A 16,241-nucleotide genomic window follows, 5' to 3' on the forward strand; every position below is an offset into this window, starting at 1 on the left:
TTTTGTATAATGTTGGTGCTGTACGATGCGGTCTCTTTGCTTGGAGAAATCAGTCCTGCATGAATTGCATCGTCGGTTAGTGTTGTTTACTAATCATTTGGAACAGAAACAACGCAGCCAACGCCATAAAATACACAACATTACCAGTGAGTGACTTCCGGAAAGGAAAACAGCCTACAGAGTAATCTCCCCTGTACATACATTCCTTTCATCGTGACCATCTTCTATCATCAACTCAGCAAATTATGCAAGCGACAGCTATGGTTTCCATTAGCCCTTTTTCGCGCGCGCCTATACTTATTATAGAATGGTCTCATTGGATCAGATCAAGGTGTAGTATCTGTTCCCATATGCGAATCCGTTATGAATAGACAATGGAAATGTTTAATGATTCTAGCACGTCGGAAGAAAGTATTCCTCCAGATTGCACCGACCTTGATGAAAGAACTGAATACATGTAAACTACTCTTTTGACTGACCGACAGCATTCCTTTTAAAGATGGCTGCCTCATCAAGTAACCAAGTGCGAATCATGCTAACGGTCTTTACATACGTGATTACAGGCGCGAAGTGTGTGCTCAGCATGCCGGATTTGAATTTTGTTAGGGCTACTGCCTCACTTAAATTATTATTCTGGAGGATAGTAGAAAACTTCTTCTAGCTATGGATTAACTTATAGGGTAGATAATTCTCTTGCCACTCCTCTCAAGTAATAACTGTTCAGGAAACGCGCGCTTGGAAATTGCGTAATTCTATTTGCGCGCCGCTATAAACTCCTTGTGCAGGAACACTTACAAGGGTTATTCATTGTCTTATGTTACTTATATATATATATATACATATAATAAAAAGATGAGGAATAAAAGTTACGTATAACTTTATTAAACCCTCAGGCCAATAAAGACTAAAATAAGAGGTAAATGGAAAGTAATCTCTTTAGGACATGACATTTCGAAGCTAAATGCTTCTCATCAGAAGAGGAGAAGAACCGGCATTATAACACTGCATGGGTATACAATGATAAAACCGGCTTGAGAACATAGGGGTGAATTAATGGGGATTATTAAAGAGGATTGGGACGAGGATCGAGGAGTATTGGTATATGAGAGAGTAGACAACGGGGGAAAGTGAAGAAAAGATTAAAGAGGGGGTGAAATACAGAAAAATATCATGAAATGGGTGGAGAGCAAGGAAATAATAAACATTAAGTAAAAAAAAATAGAAAAAAATGAAACAAAATAGATAATTCTACAAAAGTCTTTGGAAAAGAAAACCGGGTATTACAAAAATTCGAAAATAAAATCCGAAGTAATGAATTTTCGGCAAGATAATTCTCAGTTTAAATCCTGACTTTATTGACCTGATGATATAATGATGTGCTATGTAACTTATATTCCTCATTTTTTTTTATTCGATTTATGAATTTCTCTTCTTAACTGGGTAAAGTTTCTACTATCTTGATAAATTTGATTTATAAAAGAAAATATTCATTTTATTTATTGTAATATATATATATACGTGTTAATCAAATTTTGATGCATTTCTTTAGTGAACTAAGTATTTTCATTTTCAAAAAATGTTCAATATTAAACAGAGATTTATAAACATTTGTGTGGCGTACGCATGTTTCTGCGGGATCGCCTTATCGGAACCAAAGTAATTATTTTAATTTTGATGAGGTGATCTCGCCGAAACATAGTTGCAGTTGTGTATGCCACACAAATGTTTATATAATAATCAACATATATTGTGTACGTGCCTAATTTGTGTGTCCGCATATGTGTTTATATATGCATATTTATCTGTTTAAGTAAACATTGAAGTATATTTCAGGCAGTATTTTTAATGTACGTCGCTTCTTCCAAAACAAACGTTATAAAAAGGAAACAATTTATAATTATGTACAGAAATATTTAAAAAAATGAACAAATTAGATCTCATTTATCTTTTTGTAGAATTTATATTATTCCAACTCCGTAGATAATTATATACCGTTTCATTTAGTAACGGTACTTGCTAACGCTAACACGTGTTCACCAAAAACATCCATCTATATTAAAAATACATATGTGTTTATTTTGTATATAGGTTTATATAGAACTTAGTCTTTACATAAAAATGGCATGCATATAACATTGAAAATAGATATTTTTTGTGTAAAATATTTTTTTAAAAACACTACAGACATTCTAATGTAATTTTGCATAACCCATCACACGCATCCATCAATATTGCTCAATCAATTTGGTATGTTGATGGTGTGCGTTGATCAGTGCTTTGTTTTAGCTTACAATTAAGAAAGGTATCGCAAATGGATAAAAAAAAAAACATTGACCACAGATGCTAAGCCCTTTTCCTTGAAATAAGATATCCACAAATATAAGATTTTCACAAATATAAGATATTCACAGATATAAGATATCCATAGATATAACATATCCACAGATATAAGATATCAACAGATATAACATATACACAGAACTAGGATTTATATTATAATCAAAATAATCACTGAATTAAATTTAAAAGCAATAACAAAGAATATTTAATCGTATTATTACAATTATTGGCTCTACTGTTATCATCTTGAATGTTATTTTTACAACGTTTAGCTAAATGTAACTTTCGACCTTCTTCAAGTGTATCGTGTTGAACTCGGGAATCTTTCTATCGAACTCTGGAATTTGTACGGAATTTCGAACAGAACTTTTTTTTTCATTCAATCAATGAAGTTCGCTAGTTCTCGTTCCGTCAGCTATGAAATGATAGAAGGATAATAAGTGATGCAGACATTAGAGGAATTTTGAGCACTAAAAATAAAATTATTAAAAGTTTTTCAAAAAATAAAAACGTAAAGATGGCTAAATTATATTTTATATAGTCATCAACAGGTCATATTCTTGCATTGTATTAAAGCTTGAAAGGCATTTCAGTCCGAGTTCAGAACCCGCCCGTTTTGCCAACAGATAGACGTCTTAGTCATTATACTATCAGCACAAGATACGAAAAACAGAATTTTACGAAGATTATTAGAGCGCTCATTTTATATATATATATATATATATATATATATATATATATATATATATATAATGAGGACTCTAATTTATTTTTCGTAGCTTGTGCGGATAGTGTAATGATAAGACGTCTATCTGTTGCCAAAACGGGCAACAAATATATATATATATATATATATATATATATATATATATATATATATATATATAGAGAGAGAGAGAGAGAGAGAGAGAGAGAGAGAGAGAGAGAGAGGTGATTGTCTACGTTATTAGCACGAGAAAAATATTTAATAACAGCGAGAAAAACTTTTGGACTTTTTCCTTTAAAAGATGTTATCTCTGCCGATTTTTTAATTAAAATGTCTCTTGAAATATATGTAAAATTTATGTTTCTGGGACTAGAGTCCAAAACTTGATTTAAATGCTATTTTGAATCTTTCAATACATATTATTAAGCTCTATATTGTAGATAATGAATATTACGTTTAACTAATTTTACTTTTGTATAGTTATCTTGATATTTTATACGTCTTTGGCTGAAACTATATAAAATTAGTTTTATTGCGTGTGTGTGTGTGGAAGCAGCACTCACTCTAGGCTTGCTAAACCGGCTTCCTTCACAGAACAAAATTTTATGGGATATTAAATTCACACTCGGTCCCTTATAGGTTTTGTATGATGGCGTCGACATCCTCCTACATACAGCGCCTGGTATTGCCAAATGGTCACTCATCTGGTATTGACAAGGCTCGATGTTCCTTAATTTCAGTGCTGTAACTACACCCGGTATGTCAACGTAATTACACGCACGCTCATACACATATGTATATGTATATATATATATATATATATATATATATATATATATATATATATACATATATACATATATACGCCATATGTTCATATGTATGTATATGCTTATTTATAAATATATATATATATATATATATATATATACATATTTACAAATACACATATACATATACATGAACATATGGCGTATATATACTGTAGATGAATTATGTATGTATATGTGTATGCATAAATATGTATATATATGCGTGTATATATATATATGTATAATTAAGCGTATAAACAAATATTAAATAAAAGGCGACTATTTTACACAATAAATATTTATTTGTAAACATGTATCTCCCTTTTTTACATACTAATAGTTTTTTTTTAATACGGAGCAATCTGATAGATTAAATATTTAACGTCGATTGTACAAATACAGTATAGAACCGAAGGCCGATTATCTAATGTGTTACGGAAATTGACAATTACAGAAACGTTTTACGGAAATTTATGAAACTTCGATATGAATCAAAATATGTGTAAGCTGTTTGAATTTCTGTGAGATTGCAAAATATCGTGATGACTATGGATTTTTTTTTTTTTTTTAGAATTGCTGTTTGTCCAATGCACCTACGTTGCATTGGCATAAAATATAAGTGTATAAAAACAATTCTTGATCTTATTTTTTAGTAAAGAAAACAAGAAAACATCGTAGTAATAGGCTATACATAATCCACATCAACAGAGATCAAATTGCCCCAAACAAGAAAGTGTAAAAATAACGCAATTTTCTGCAACACTAAGAATATTAACTTTATTTTTCATTTTTTTTTTTTTTTTTCTTAAATTTCCGTAAAACGTCTGTGATTGTTCCCATAATACTTTCTACGGAAAAAAAGCCGATTGGCTTCTGGGTCCTCTGCTGTATTAGTACTATGCTAACGATTTCAGATCAAAATTCAAGTAATAAGTTTATCTTTAGTTACGGACTGAATTGATCAATCTTTCATTCGAATTCATATATAAACACAGCGAAATATTTACTTATAGGTACGTATTTTATTATTCTTACTTGTTATTTTATACACATTTCTATTACTGTTTCTTTATTGCTTCGCTTATTTTTTTTTACTACTTTATTGTTATTATTATTATTATTTTATTATGCTTCAGTATTTTCGGATGGCCAATCCTGAAATAATTATCAAATAAAAATACGATAGCACGATATAGCTTCTGAGGCTTTCTTCAGCTTACAATAACAGTTTCAAGCAGAGATAACCTATTTCTAATGCGTACAAAAGACTGTACTCGACCAAGGGAGATAATCTCCGACAGTAATGTTTTTTTACCGGTTTGTCGTATTTTTAAAATGGCGCAAAAAAAATACTACGTTATTATTAATACAGATTTAAAATATTTAATTAGATGTGTGCAAATGTCTCCAGCTGAACCTGGATTTAGAGTGTACGTTTTAAAATAAAGAGCATTATTTTTATATGTTTTTACTAATTAATGCAAGTATATGAAATGTTATTATATTCCGATAATCATGTCATAGTTCGATTAGATTTTTTTTCTGAATACAATGATATCCCCTTTATAGTTAGCTTTGAACGCGCACAGTCATCAATCGTTTATATATATATATATATATATATATATATATATATATATATATATATATATATATATATATATATATATATATATATATTCAGCATTGATTAAACCATTATCCCCCTCTGTGTTTTCTTTTTTATGCAGAAAAATTCATTTTCATTAAAATGTCATTCATCAGACGACTGTTTCCCAATGTTAGTGGGTATTAAGTCAGTTCCGATATTTAGAAGTATGTATTACGCTAGTTCCGGTATTTAAAAATATACACTTTATTTATTTTGCCGGTCTGTTTGTATAGTTTTGTTTTGTTTTTGTTTTGTTTTTGTTTTTGTTTTTTTAAGACTTATGAAGTTATGAAGACATTGATAAATAAATGAGACAATGTATAAGATTAAATAGCATTTAATTTTCATCAGTATTATTTTCGACAAAAACTATATTAAAAATAATGTTTTCTTCGGCCTTAATATTTCCAATAATTAAACTAATTTGTTTATTTTGTATTCGTAAAATTAGATATTTATATTTAATAAACAGCTTAAATTAAGCTTCCTTTAAATTGCATATAACTTTTATCGGAGTATAAAAATTTATCTGTTGTTGGGATAACAAGGTCATTTAGTTTCGTATTATTTTATTTTTTTTATATTATTTTATTGAAATGCACGCAAAAATTATCAGTTGAATTCCTTATCGCAGCATTTCATTTTTTTCTTCTTATATTTTTGTGATAATGTTTATTAGCATTTAAAAATCAACGCAAATCATTATACAAATTTGTTTTTGATTAAAGAACTGAAATTAGATATAAATCTGTTCTTGAAGTTTTTTTTTTTTAATGAATAACTTTACTGTCTTTGCTTCAAACTTAAATAAAACTTAACATAAGTTATTCTTCGTTTTATTTTATTTTATTTATTTATTTTTGCATAAGAAAATGTATAATACTATACTTCTCTTGATTAATTCGAACTATTACAAATAACGAATATAAAAATACTAAGTTTTAAAAGTCTACTGTGAAAAAAGGGAGCTAATTTAAATATATGAGTGGAGGTAGAGGGTTAAAATGATGTCGGCTTCGTACCGGTATATAAAGTCTGCGCCACTCTGATAAAGCTGGCAAATGTCAAAGAATTATGCAAGACATGCTAGGATTCCATTTTGAGCCCATGTTTAACTTCTATCAAAATTCTAATGGAATGATGACATGTCTTGCTTCTTTAATATTTCAGACCTGGCATTTTTGCCATTAAAGAAGACTTTTTGATTGGTATGGTTACTAACTAGCTTATCGCTTTCTTTATGTCTGATTGCTTTATGAGTCTTTCGTTATGTTCAGTTGGGGCTGCTTATACAGTAAACCAAAAAATAGCATTTCTACCAGACTGCTTGATTACTTCTGAAAGCCAGATAATTGGTGTTTCATTTATTACTTACATACCTTCTGCTGATTATCTTGGTTGAACCACGGCATTTTTATTAACCTACTGCATCGCTCTACATTGTTAGCAAACTTTGGATGGAATTGATGTCGCGAAAATATGCAGTCTTTTCACAAGACGCCAACCAAACCAACTATTCCACTAGCTCTACGGTTGGAGGGTGATATTTCTGATATCCAACATTTATTTCTATTTTAATAATTATTGACAAAAAGCAACACACACACACACAAACACACATACACACGTGTATATATATATATATATGTATGTATATATATATGTATGTATATATATGTATATATGTATGTATATATATGTATATATGTATGTATATATATGTATATATGTATATATGTGTATATATATGTATATATATGTATATATATTTATATATATGTATATATATACATATATGTATATATATATATGTATATATATACATATATGTATGTATATATATACATATGTATATATATATGTATATATATACATATATGTATATATATGTATATATATATGTATACATATATATATATATGTATATATATATATGTATATGTATACACATATATATATGTATATATATACACACACACATATATATATATATATATATATATATATATATATATATATATATATATATATACATAATAGCTTCCTTCAGTCTTGATAAACTATAGATACCTACCGTAAAGGTGCTTGCGCGTGGAATTTTTTAGGCAAGAGTTGAGCAATTTTCAACCACATCTCTCTTCCGTTGGTGTTGTTAAATACCAGTAGCAAGTGGAGATTCGGTACGACTTTAAATAATGCCGATATAAGCACCTATAATTCCCAAATGGTCATCCATCTGATACTAGTCAGGGTAAACGTTGGTTGACTTCGGTGATCTGACGAGAACCGGTGTTTCAACGTGATTATGCTATATTGATTATGCCGAAATATGTGTGTACGTTTTGGCAGCATTCTTTTCATTTAAGCAAACATTGTTGAAAATAAGAGAAATCTCTATGATTAATTACAACTTTTTTATTATTCCGATTTTTCTAATGGTCTTTTTGTATTAAAATCAAAAAGATTAATGTATGCTTTATATGTATCACGAACGCTTTCGACTCTTCGTCGACTCATTGTCAGGTAAAAACGCAGATGAAGAAAAAATAACTGCAGGAAATAAGATGATTTGAAATGGTAGTTAAGGAACGGGTACGTGAAGTCTATTAGTTGCCAGGAGAGACGTTAACAGTTGAAATTGATGTCAGAATTAGCGCCACAGAATAAAATGTTACATATTTCAGAGACATGCCATGGTTTCATTAGTGAAGATTGACCTTTTACTTTTTTAAAGAACGTTAAAAGCATCAACGACTCACGAAACAAAACCAAATTGAAGAATACTGTTCAATATATATATATATATATATATATATATATATATATATATATATATATATATATATATATATATATAGCAAAGCAATACTTTAAAGCATCTTTTTATTTTTTGATTATACAGCTATTTCGCTTGACACGTGACACTGTTTTGTGTTAATTATATTATATTCTTTTTGAGGTTTTTCAGGATTTGGGAAAAGGCCTTACTGGTAAAAATCGAATCCATAATATTTCTGCTAAATCTTCCTCTCGTTTTCCTCATTCTCGTATAGTTTCTATAACTTTATAAATCCGAACAAAAAATAATAATTCGTAGACTGACCGGAAAAATAACTGGGGTTCGTGTTTCATCGGATCCTATTAAATAGATTTTTTCGTGGAATTAACATATTTTTTTTACATCTTAGTAAATTAACACTTTTTTAACCAAGGCGCCCACTCTTCAAGCCCTCATGTCCACTTTGATAAAAAAAAAACCTCAATTCAAAATTACATATTCTCAAATATCTAAAACGCACAACAGATAAGAAAAAATATAAACGTATTAAAAAATGTACGAAAACGTAAGTGTATCCATATATGTGTATGTATGTGTATATGAAAGTAAGTTTGTTTGGACATTTTCTTATTTATATTTTGCTTATCTGTATGTAAATTGTTAATCGAAAATGAGTTATTGTATTTTATTTTATCACCACAGCAAAAGCATCCATCAGACGACTTTTCACAGACAAGTCATGCATGCATTTTCTTTTTTTTTCAAATTTCAGCTATATTAAAAAAAAAGGGACATCAAAACAGTTTCGTTTTTTTTTTCTTCTTTTTGTTCATGAATGTATTCCTATTTAGAACGTTACAAGTTCTTATATATCATAAAACACTTTTGCATTTCCATATGATATTCCTATCCCTCTTCCTCTCCTCTCTCTTCTTTCCTTCTTTTTGTCGTTTTTTCAGTTTCCACACTTGTCACAAAATTTTGTCTCTTTTTCTCGGGAACATTCTCTTTCTTCTTTAATTTCTTCATTTTATACCGATTCCATTTTTTTTCATTTTTTTTTCTTTCATGATAACGAAAGAAACAAAATTGATTTTTTATTTTATTTTTTAACTTTTCTTTCCATGAATATTATTTCTCTTTTTCGCTCATTTGTTTCATCAAATTCCTTTTCAGTTGACCAAATTATTCAAACACAATCACTCGCTAAAAAAAAAACATGACAATATAACACGCATCCATTACGAGAAAAAAAAACGGCAAAAACATATCAGAACACTTAATTATCTTTAAAGTATAATTAAATTTAAAACGAAAATAAAAATAATTTTATATAATTTGAAAAGAAAACTATAATTTTTTTAAAGCTTGCAATAAATTCGGTTTTCTTGAAATATTAAAGACGTTAACTTCTCTTTTTATATGAAAAGGGGTTTTGTCTTTGTTCATTGTGAGAAAAATATTTTTAAAAATCATAGCTGTCATGATTTTTTCTCACTCTATAAAAAGAGGATTTAACGTTGTCAGTAAAAATCGTCATCTTCGTTGTAGTAATAGTATTTCACTTTTGGTTCTATAATGAAACCATCTTTTCTTAGCCCCAACAAAATGGTTGCACTTTAGCCGCCATTCTGTTTCTTTATTGGTGAATAGATGCAAAGCATAAACACTAATTCTATCTACATTAATCTTTCACCACTTATAGGAATCTCCATTTCATTCTTTGTTCATGGAACTTTAATTGTAGATTTTTGTGAAATTTAATTTTAGCATTTTCTTTCCACAATTTTTTATTCTACATTCATTTGCCATTGCTGTAACTGAATTTACCTGGAATAAACAGTTAACGTACGAACAGATTTGTAAATAAAAATACTTCAAGTTAGCTGTTGTTAAGACTTACGTTTAAAGTCGTCTGTTTTTGCCTTGAAACTGGCAAGATGTGCAAAATTTGACGAAACCAAGTACAAATACACTTTTTCTTTTATTTCAATTGTACTACTTCGAAGAAACCACTTGTGAAAATATATGCGTAAAATAAATTATCTACGATTATAACTTCATTCATTGCCTTTTAACTAAGATCAAAATGTAGTATCTGCTCTGATACTATATTCATTTGTTCTGTCCTTGGTTGATGAAGTGAAATCCTTCTAAACTGACGCTATTTTTATTTTTATCCTTATTCAGAATGCCTTTCTTTGAAGAGTTAGTTTTTCCTTTCATTATAAGTTGACATTGTGTCTAACTATGCCCTCGTGGAGAGACAAGTAAATAGGAACATTTTTTGTTAGATATTAATGCAGAAAATCATATTATATGTTTCCCAAAGTAGGGGATACATATGAACACTCGAAACCCTTGATCATCTCAGCCAGACAGTCTAACCGACAATGTTGTATTTGAACGGTGTTTTACTTACATATACTTGTTTCGGCATTCACTCTGGTGGGGTTGGGCGGACTCCATCGAGAGAATTTACCGCGTCCCGAACGAATACTGACCAAGCACAATGATCCACTGTAGCATCAGATAGAAGAGGTAACCAATGACAATCTCAGTGGCAAACCTCGTAGAGGCTGTGAAACTCTGTTTGGCTGGCCTGCTTTCCAGCTGATTACAATAAAGTCGTCTTCAAGTCAAATGTAAGCAAGTTCTTGTTGAGCCAAACCCACCATAAATAATCCATTTCTACCCTATTTCCACGATTAATGATTAATACAATATTGTCACAGTAAGTACCATACACTCATTAACACATCCTCGAGCGGCTTTCGGGCTTGGATAAATGATGACTTTCATGTAAAAAAAAAGGGGCGACAACCCAGCTCAGTACCCTGTTCCACTGTCCTGAGTTAGATTTTCATATGATATCCGTGTAGTTTTTCCCAACCTTGAGAAAGGGGCTGATTCAATAATTTTGTGAATGAAATGATGGCGAAGAGCATAACCGAACCAGCAAAGACGTCTTGAGGGAAGAGCTTCTTGTAGATAGGTTGTTTTGCGGCGAGAACGAACAGTGGCATTTGAGATAGACTGTTGTTTATTTGCATTTTTGCTGTTCTTTTTTTAAGAAAAGAGCTGTTTCATATCAACCAAAAGTGAAAATAGATTTTCTTTATGAAAAAAGGATGGCATTGATAGGAATACGTTAAATTAGGAAAACTTGTACGTAATTATTCTAAAGAAAAAAAAATAAATGTTTAAATTGTGACTTGCTAAATAGGTTTTATTTTAGAATAAATTAAAAAATGAATATTCAAAGCTTTTGAAATGTTCTGATATGAGAAGACTTGGTCTATAAAAAAGATATTGTCTGATCAGGATGGCAGTGATTACCGTTATAATGATAATGTTTGATCTTAATTTTAGCTCGGAAGCTACAATGGCGATTCAAAACGGTTGGATCATAAATAAAAGAACACACAAATAGCGAGCGCGATTTTTATTTCCTTTTGATTATATTTTTTATTTATTTATTTTTTCTAAATATGTTGATTTTTTTTTTTCAACCCCTTAATTCTTCCGCTAAAAATGATATCATCTTCTATTAAATAGTTGAATCATTTTTACTATACCTTTCTGTCTCCCTGATTTTTTTTCTTTCGTTCTATTCTGGCTGGATTTTTTTTATGGCGCGTTGAAAGTTCGGCACCTGACGTCCCTAATATTGTCGTTCTTTTTACATTTGAAAAAGAACAAGGACAACAGAGCAATCCAAAAGTACAACAACTCAAAAAAAACTTATATTTGTCCATGCTATGAATTACAAACAAATTCACCCAACAAAAAATAACTCATTTCTTCTCGCTGTGTTTCTTGCAGAGTATCCAGCCGGTAAGTTAGTGTTTTATATATAATATATATGCATTGCTTCAACATTTTTATTTATATATTTATTTCCATTTATTTTGGAATGCAATAATGACAATTCAGTATATCTTTGCACCCACAATTTATTATTATTATTATTATTACTATTATTATTATCCATGACATTTTAATGCATTCACCTTATCCCCAATTCTTAAACAGATATAAACATATTAAATGTAAGTAAAACTTAAATATATTTATAAAATGTAAAAATAATAAAGAAATAAAAATTGCCCCTAAAATAAAGATTAACGGTTTTTGTTAAATTATAAACGTTCAATAATTTTAAGAAAGAAAAGAAATATTAAATTATATATATAATATATATATAATATATAATATATATATATATATATACCTAGTAAATTATTTCTTATGCGTATATATAAATACATAGATCCAATATTTCTACATCCTACAATTAATGAAAATCTGAGAAGTCGCTTGGAAACTAAGTCTCAATGCAAGACGTGTTTTTTAATCATTGGAAAAATATTATAAATCAAATATTTCAGCCTTTAAAAGGCCTTTTTCAATGATATATATAGACAATATTTCCTTTTCCTTTTTTTTTCATTGCCGAAATATTACGACGTCGCGCCATAAACAGTCTATTAATGAAAATAAAAACATAAAATAAATTCATAATTACAAAGGTATGACGCTAAAAATGATTTTTAATCAGAAAAATATTGATTTTTCTTTTAGTTAAACAAAATAACTTTAAACCAGTTTTTTTAATATAAAGGTATTTTAGTATAAATATTATATAAAACTTATTTTGTTAACTTTAGTTCAATGTTGAAGATAAATGTAGCCAATTAGTTTATCTAAATTATTACATTATATTAACAACTTCCATTCTAAACGTTAAAACCATGATTACAATAACTAAACTATAACGCTAAAGATATAATTAGATAACAAGCTGATAATTATAAATATAAGAAATATTAATACACAAAACAAAGGAAACTTTTTAGTGTTTTCATAAACAAATAAACATATGTTTAATAGACTTCATTTTATGGTCAAGGATGTAAGTTTTCCAAAAGGGTTTTTGCCGTGTCAATATTTTAAGCAGAGCTCTTTGAAATACACAAAAACACGCAAATACAAATACAGAAGATTGCAAGAGCTTATTGTTTCATGATTAGCTAAAGAAACGTAAATTTTATTTAAATACATTGAAAAAATACAATATCAGCTCTTACATGCACAAAGACAGTTGTACAATAACAAAAGAAAACGCAGCTCACGAAAACGATAATAAATAGTATCCCACAATGCAACAGTAACAAAAAAAACTAAACTCATGAAAAAAAGCCATCAGTTTCCATGCTGTATATATAATTACATTTTATAAATATGTTTAAGTTAAATTAGCAAAATTGATAAGGTACCGTGTTTGTTCGGAAACCCATTATCAAAGATCCTCAAACTGCCTCAGAACTCAAAAGAATCATTTTCAGTAATGTAAAATACGTTCTTTTGCGCTCGTATTTTATAATACTTTGGAGCCTGATAAACTAAAGTTGACCAACAATTCTGTTAAATATTTCATTTTGCCGGTTTTAACTCGACTTTAAATGTTAAATTTCTTTTTAAACGCAGAGGCGCGTGCATTTATTTATTTATTTTAACTTGGAGGTACGGCTATATTTTCTATTAAGATATAGAAGATGACTGATGTTTATTTACCAGGGTGACATTGATGAACTTGATTTTAACAAAGAAAGTGACGCGATGGTAGACATATGTCAACCATTTTATATTAATAATACTCTATAAGTAATGGCTGACACATATTTTAATTTTATTATTCCAACGTAATTATAAAGTTGAATTGCGGGTTATAAGAGTAAACTCATTATAGTTTAAACGCAATAACTAAAGAGTATAGTTATATATATATATTTACTATAATAATTAAATACCTACAGACACTAGTGTTTCATCCTATATGTATATATGTACATATATATATGCATATATATATATGAATGCATACATAGTAATTTCAAGGTTATGAAGGGTTTATGAAGCATAAGAACGATGTTGCTGTTTTTTATATTTAACATTTTATTTTTATATTTCAAGCGGCCCTCCGATTTTGATCACAAAAATATAACACTGCTTGAAATATAAATATAAAATATTAATTATCAAAAACAACAACACAGTTTTTATGCTTCATAAACCCTTCGTAATCTTGAAATTACTATTCTAGAAGCAACGTTGATATGCATACACATATGTATGCATATAGATATGTATACATAGATATATTCGTGTGTATACACATATGTATGCATATATATATACGTATGCATATATATGCATGTGTACACACACATTATATATATGCACACATCTACGTATGCATATGTACGCATTTATTAGCGAAATCCGTCTGACTAAATTAAATGTATTGGACTAGAATAGAAGACGATTTAATGATCCAACCAGCATATCGATGTATTAAATCATTTTGACTACTATCCTCATCTTACTTGTCATATTCACAACGTTTCGGTCGATGTAACCTCCGACTTTCTTCAGATGCATTTTTTTCGAACACGGGAATCTTCTAATCAAATTCGAGAACATGGTTGGAATTTCGAACTGAATCTTTTCAATTTAATCCACAAGCGTAGATACATCTCATTGTCAGCACGCCCGTATGTAACGTTACACACGTATAAACACATGGCTACATGTAGATACTGGTACCCAACACGTCATAGACTCCGTCGCAAAGGAGATCTAGACAAGAAATAGCTCTACTCGCTGTTTCAGATTTAAAGAAAAGGCTTTTTTATCATTCTCCCGCCACGCGTGACTATTCGTTACGGTTGTAACATCACTCACGTCTGAATACAGCCGCTTTATGTGCATCCGCGCTCTGTTACATGGGTAGAAATATTAATTTATGTTATTCATAGAAAATATGCACATGGTTTAAATGCTGATTAACAATCAATTCTAAGTGGTTATCTTCCTGAGATTGGAAGTTCAAGCAATAACACAGGTGATAATTACTCTGTAGACGACCAAGCATATAAAATTAATCATTAAAGTTGTTTAAATTACAATAATTCCGACTAGAGTTTTCTCGTATTTTCATAAAGTGGTTTGTTTTTCGATGCGCTGAATCTTAAAATTACAAAGAACCAGCTAATCTATATAATCAGCATACATGTTGTGTTTTAAAGAGAAATAATTATGAGCATTACAGTTATCCACTGTTGTTGCTTTGTGTTAGTCTAAACGAGTCCGGGTAATTGTGTGGCTTGACTTGGGTTTTTTTTTTTTTGTTTTGTTTTGTTTTCGCCGTCTTACCGTCATTATTGGTCGAGAGAATCCATTAGGCCTGCTGAAAACAGGCCTATTAGCAGGACATCTGATAAAACTCTGATGTTCCGAATATAGGCTTTAAACATTTGGCGGCGATGTGACAAGGGCTAGAGTTTTGCTGACAATGCAGGGTCTATTAGGTTAGAAACTCTTATTTATGCCCTCTTCAAAAGGAAGCAGCTAGTGATCAGTGCACAAACAAAGATATGACAACAAAATTTCATGTATGAGCAAATTGTGCTGTTGTAAAGATACGGGCAGATGCAAGAAGTTTTCTAACTTGATATAAGGAGACTAAATTCTCTGCAACAAATTTGCTAGCATTTCTATGAATGAATTCCAATACATGTTACCTCACAGTTTGAACGTTAGACACTCGGGAAGGATATTATCGACTATGATAATCAATGATTTGAAAAGTTGATTTTCGCTCTTGTTTTGTTCTTATTTTTTTGTTTGTTTCTTTATTTGTTTTTAAAACTGAAAAGCATCACCGTAAATGAACAATACGCCTGAAAATGACATAGCCTCCGATCAGTCTTGAGAGACCATGGATACGTCCTGTAAAAGTGGTTTCGTGTGTAATTGTAAAGCAAGATACTCTAACTTAACATCTAAATCTGACCCCCAAGATCGTCATGGGCATGGAATATGTGCCTACATTAAAGATGGCTTCCCGTGTGGCAGGGATATCTACAGAAAAGACCATAATTTGCCTTA

The 16,241-nt window shown here is 29.7% G+C and overlaps 1 protein-coding gene across 12 annotated transcripts in view; it reads left to right on the forward strand.

Moving 5' to 3' along the window:
* The window catches only part of LOC145277001 (filamin-A-like), a 257,559-nt gene that overhangs the window by 211,162 nt on the left and 30,156 nt on the right, over positions 1–16,241 (forward strand). For 4 of the 12 annotated variants that reach the window (XM_080128586.1, XM_080128584.1, XM_080128587.1 and 1 more), the window contains one exon: positions 12,114–12,125. The exons of the other annotated variants lie outside the window; for them this stretch is intronic. In XM_080128586.1, the coding sequence (XP_079984712.1) occupies positions 12,114–12,125 (12 nt within the window). The remainder of the gene's footprint in view (positions 1–12,113; positions 12,126–16,241) is intronic. 12 annotated transcript variants of the gene reach the window in all.

The sequence above is a fragment of the Euprymna scolopes genome, chromosome 5 (assembly GCF_053919585.1).
Source record: "Euprymna scolopes isolate OS-2025 chromosome 5, ASM5391958v1, whole genome shotgun sequence".
Taxonomy (NCBI): domain Eukaryota; kingdom Metazoa; phylum Mollusca; class Cephalopoda; order Sepiida; family Sepiolidae; genus Euprymna; species Euprymna scolopes.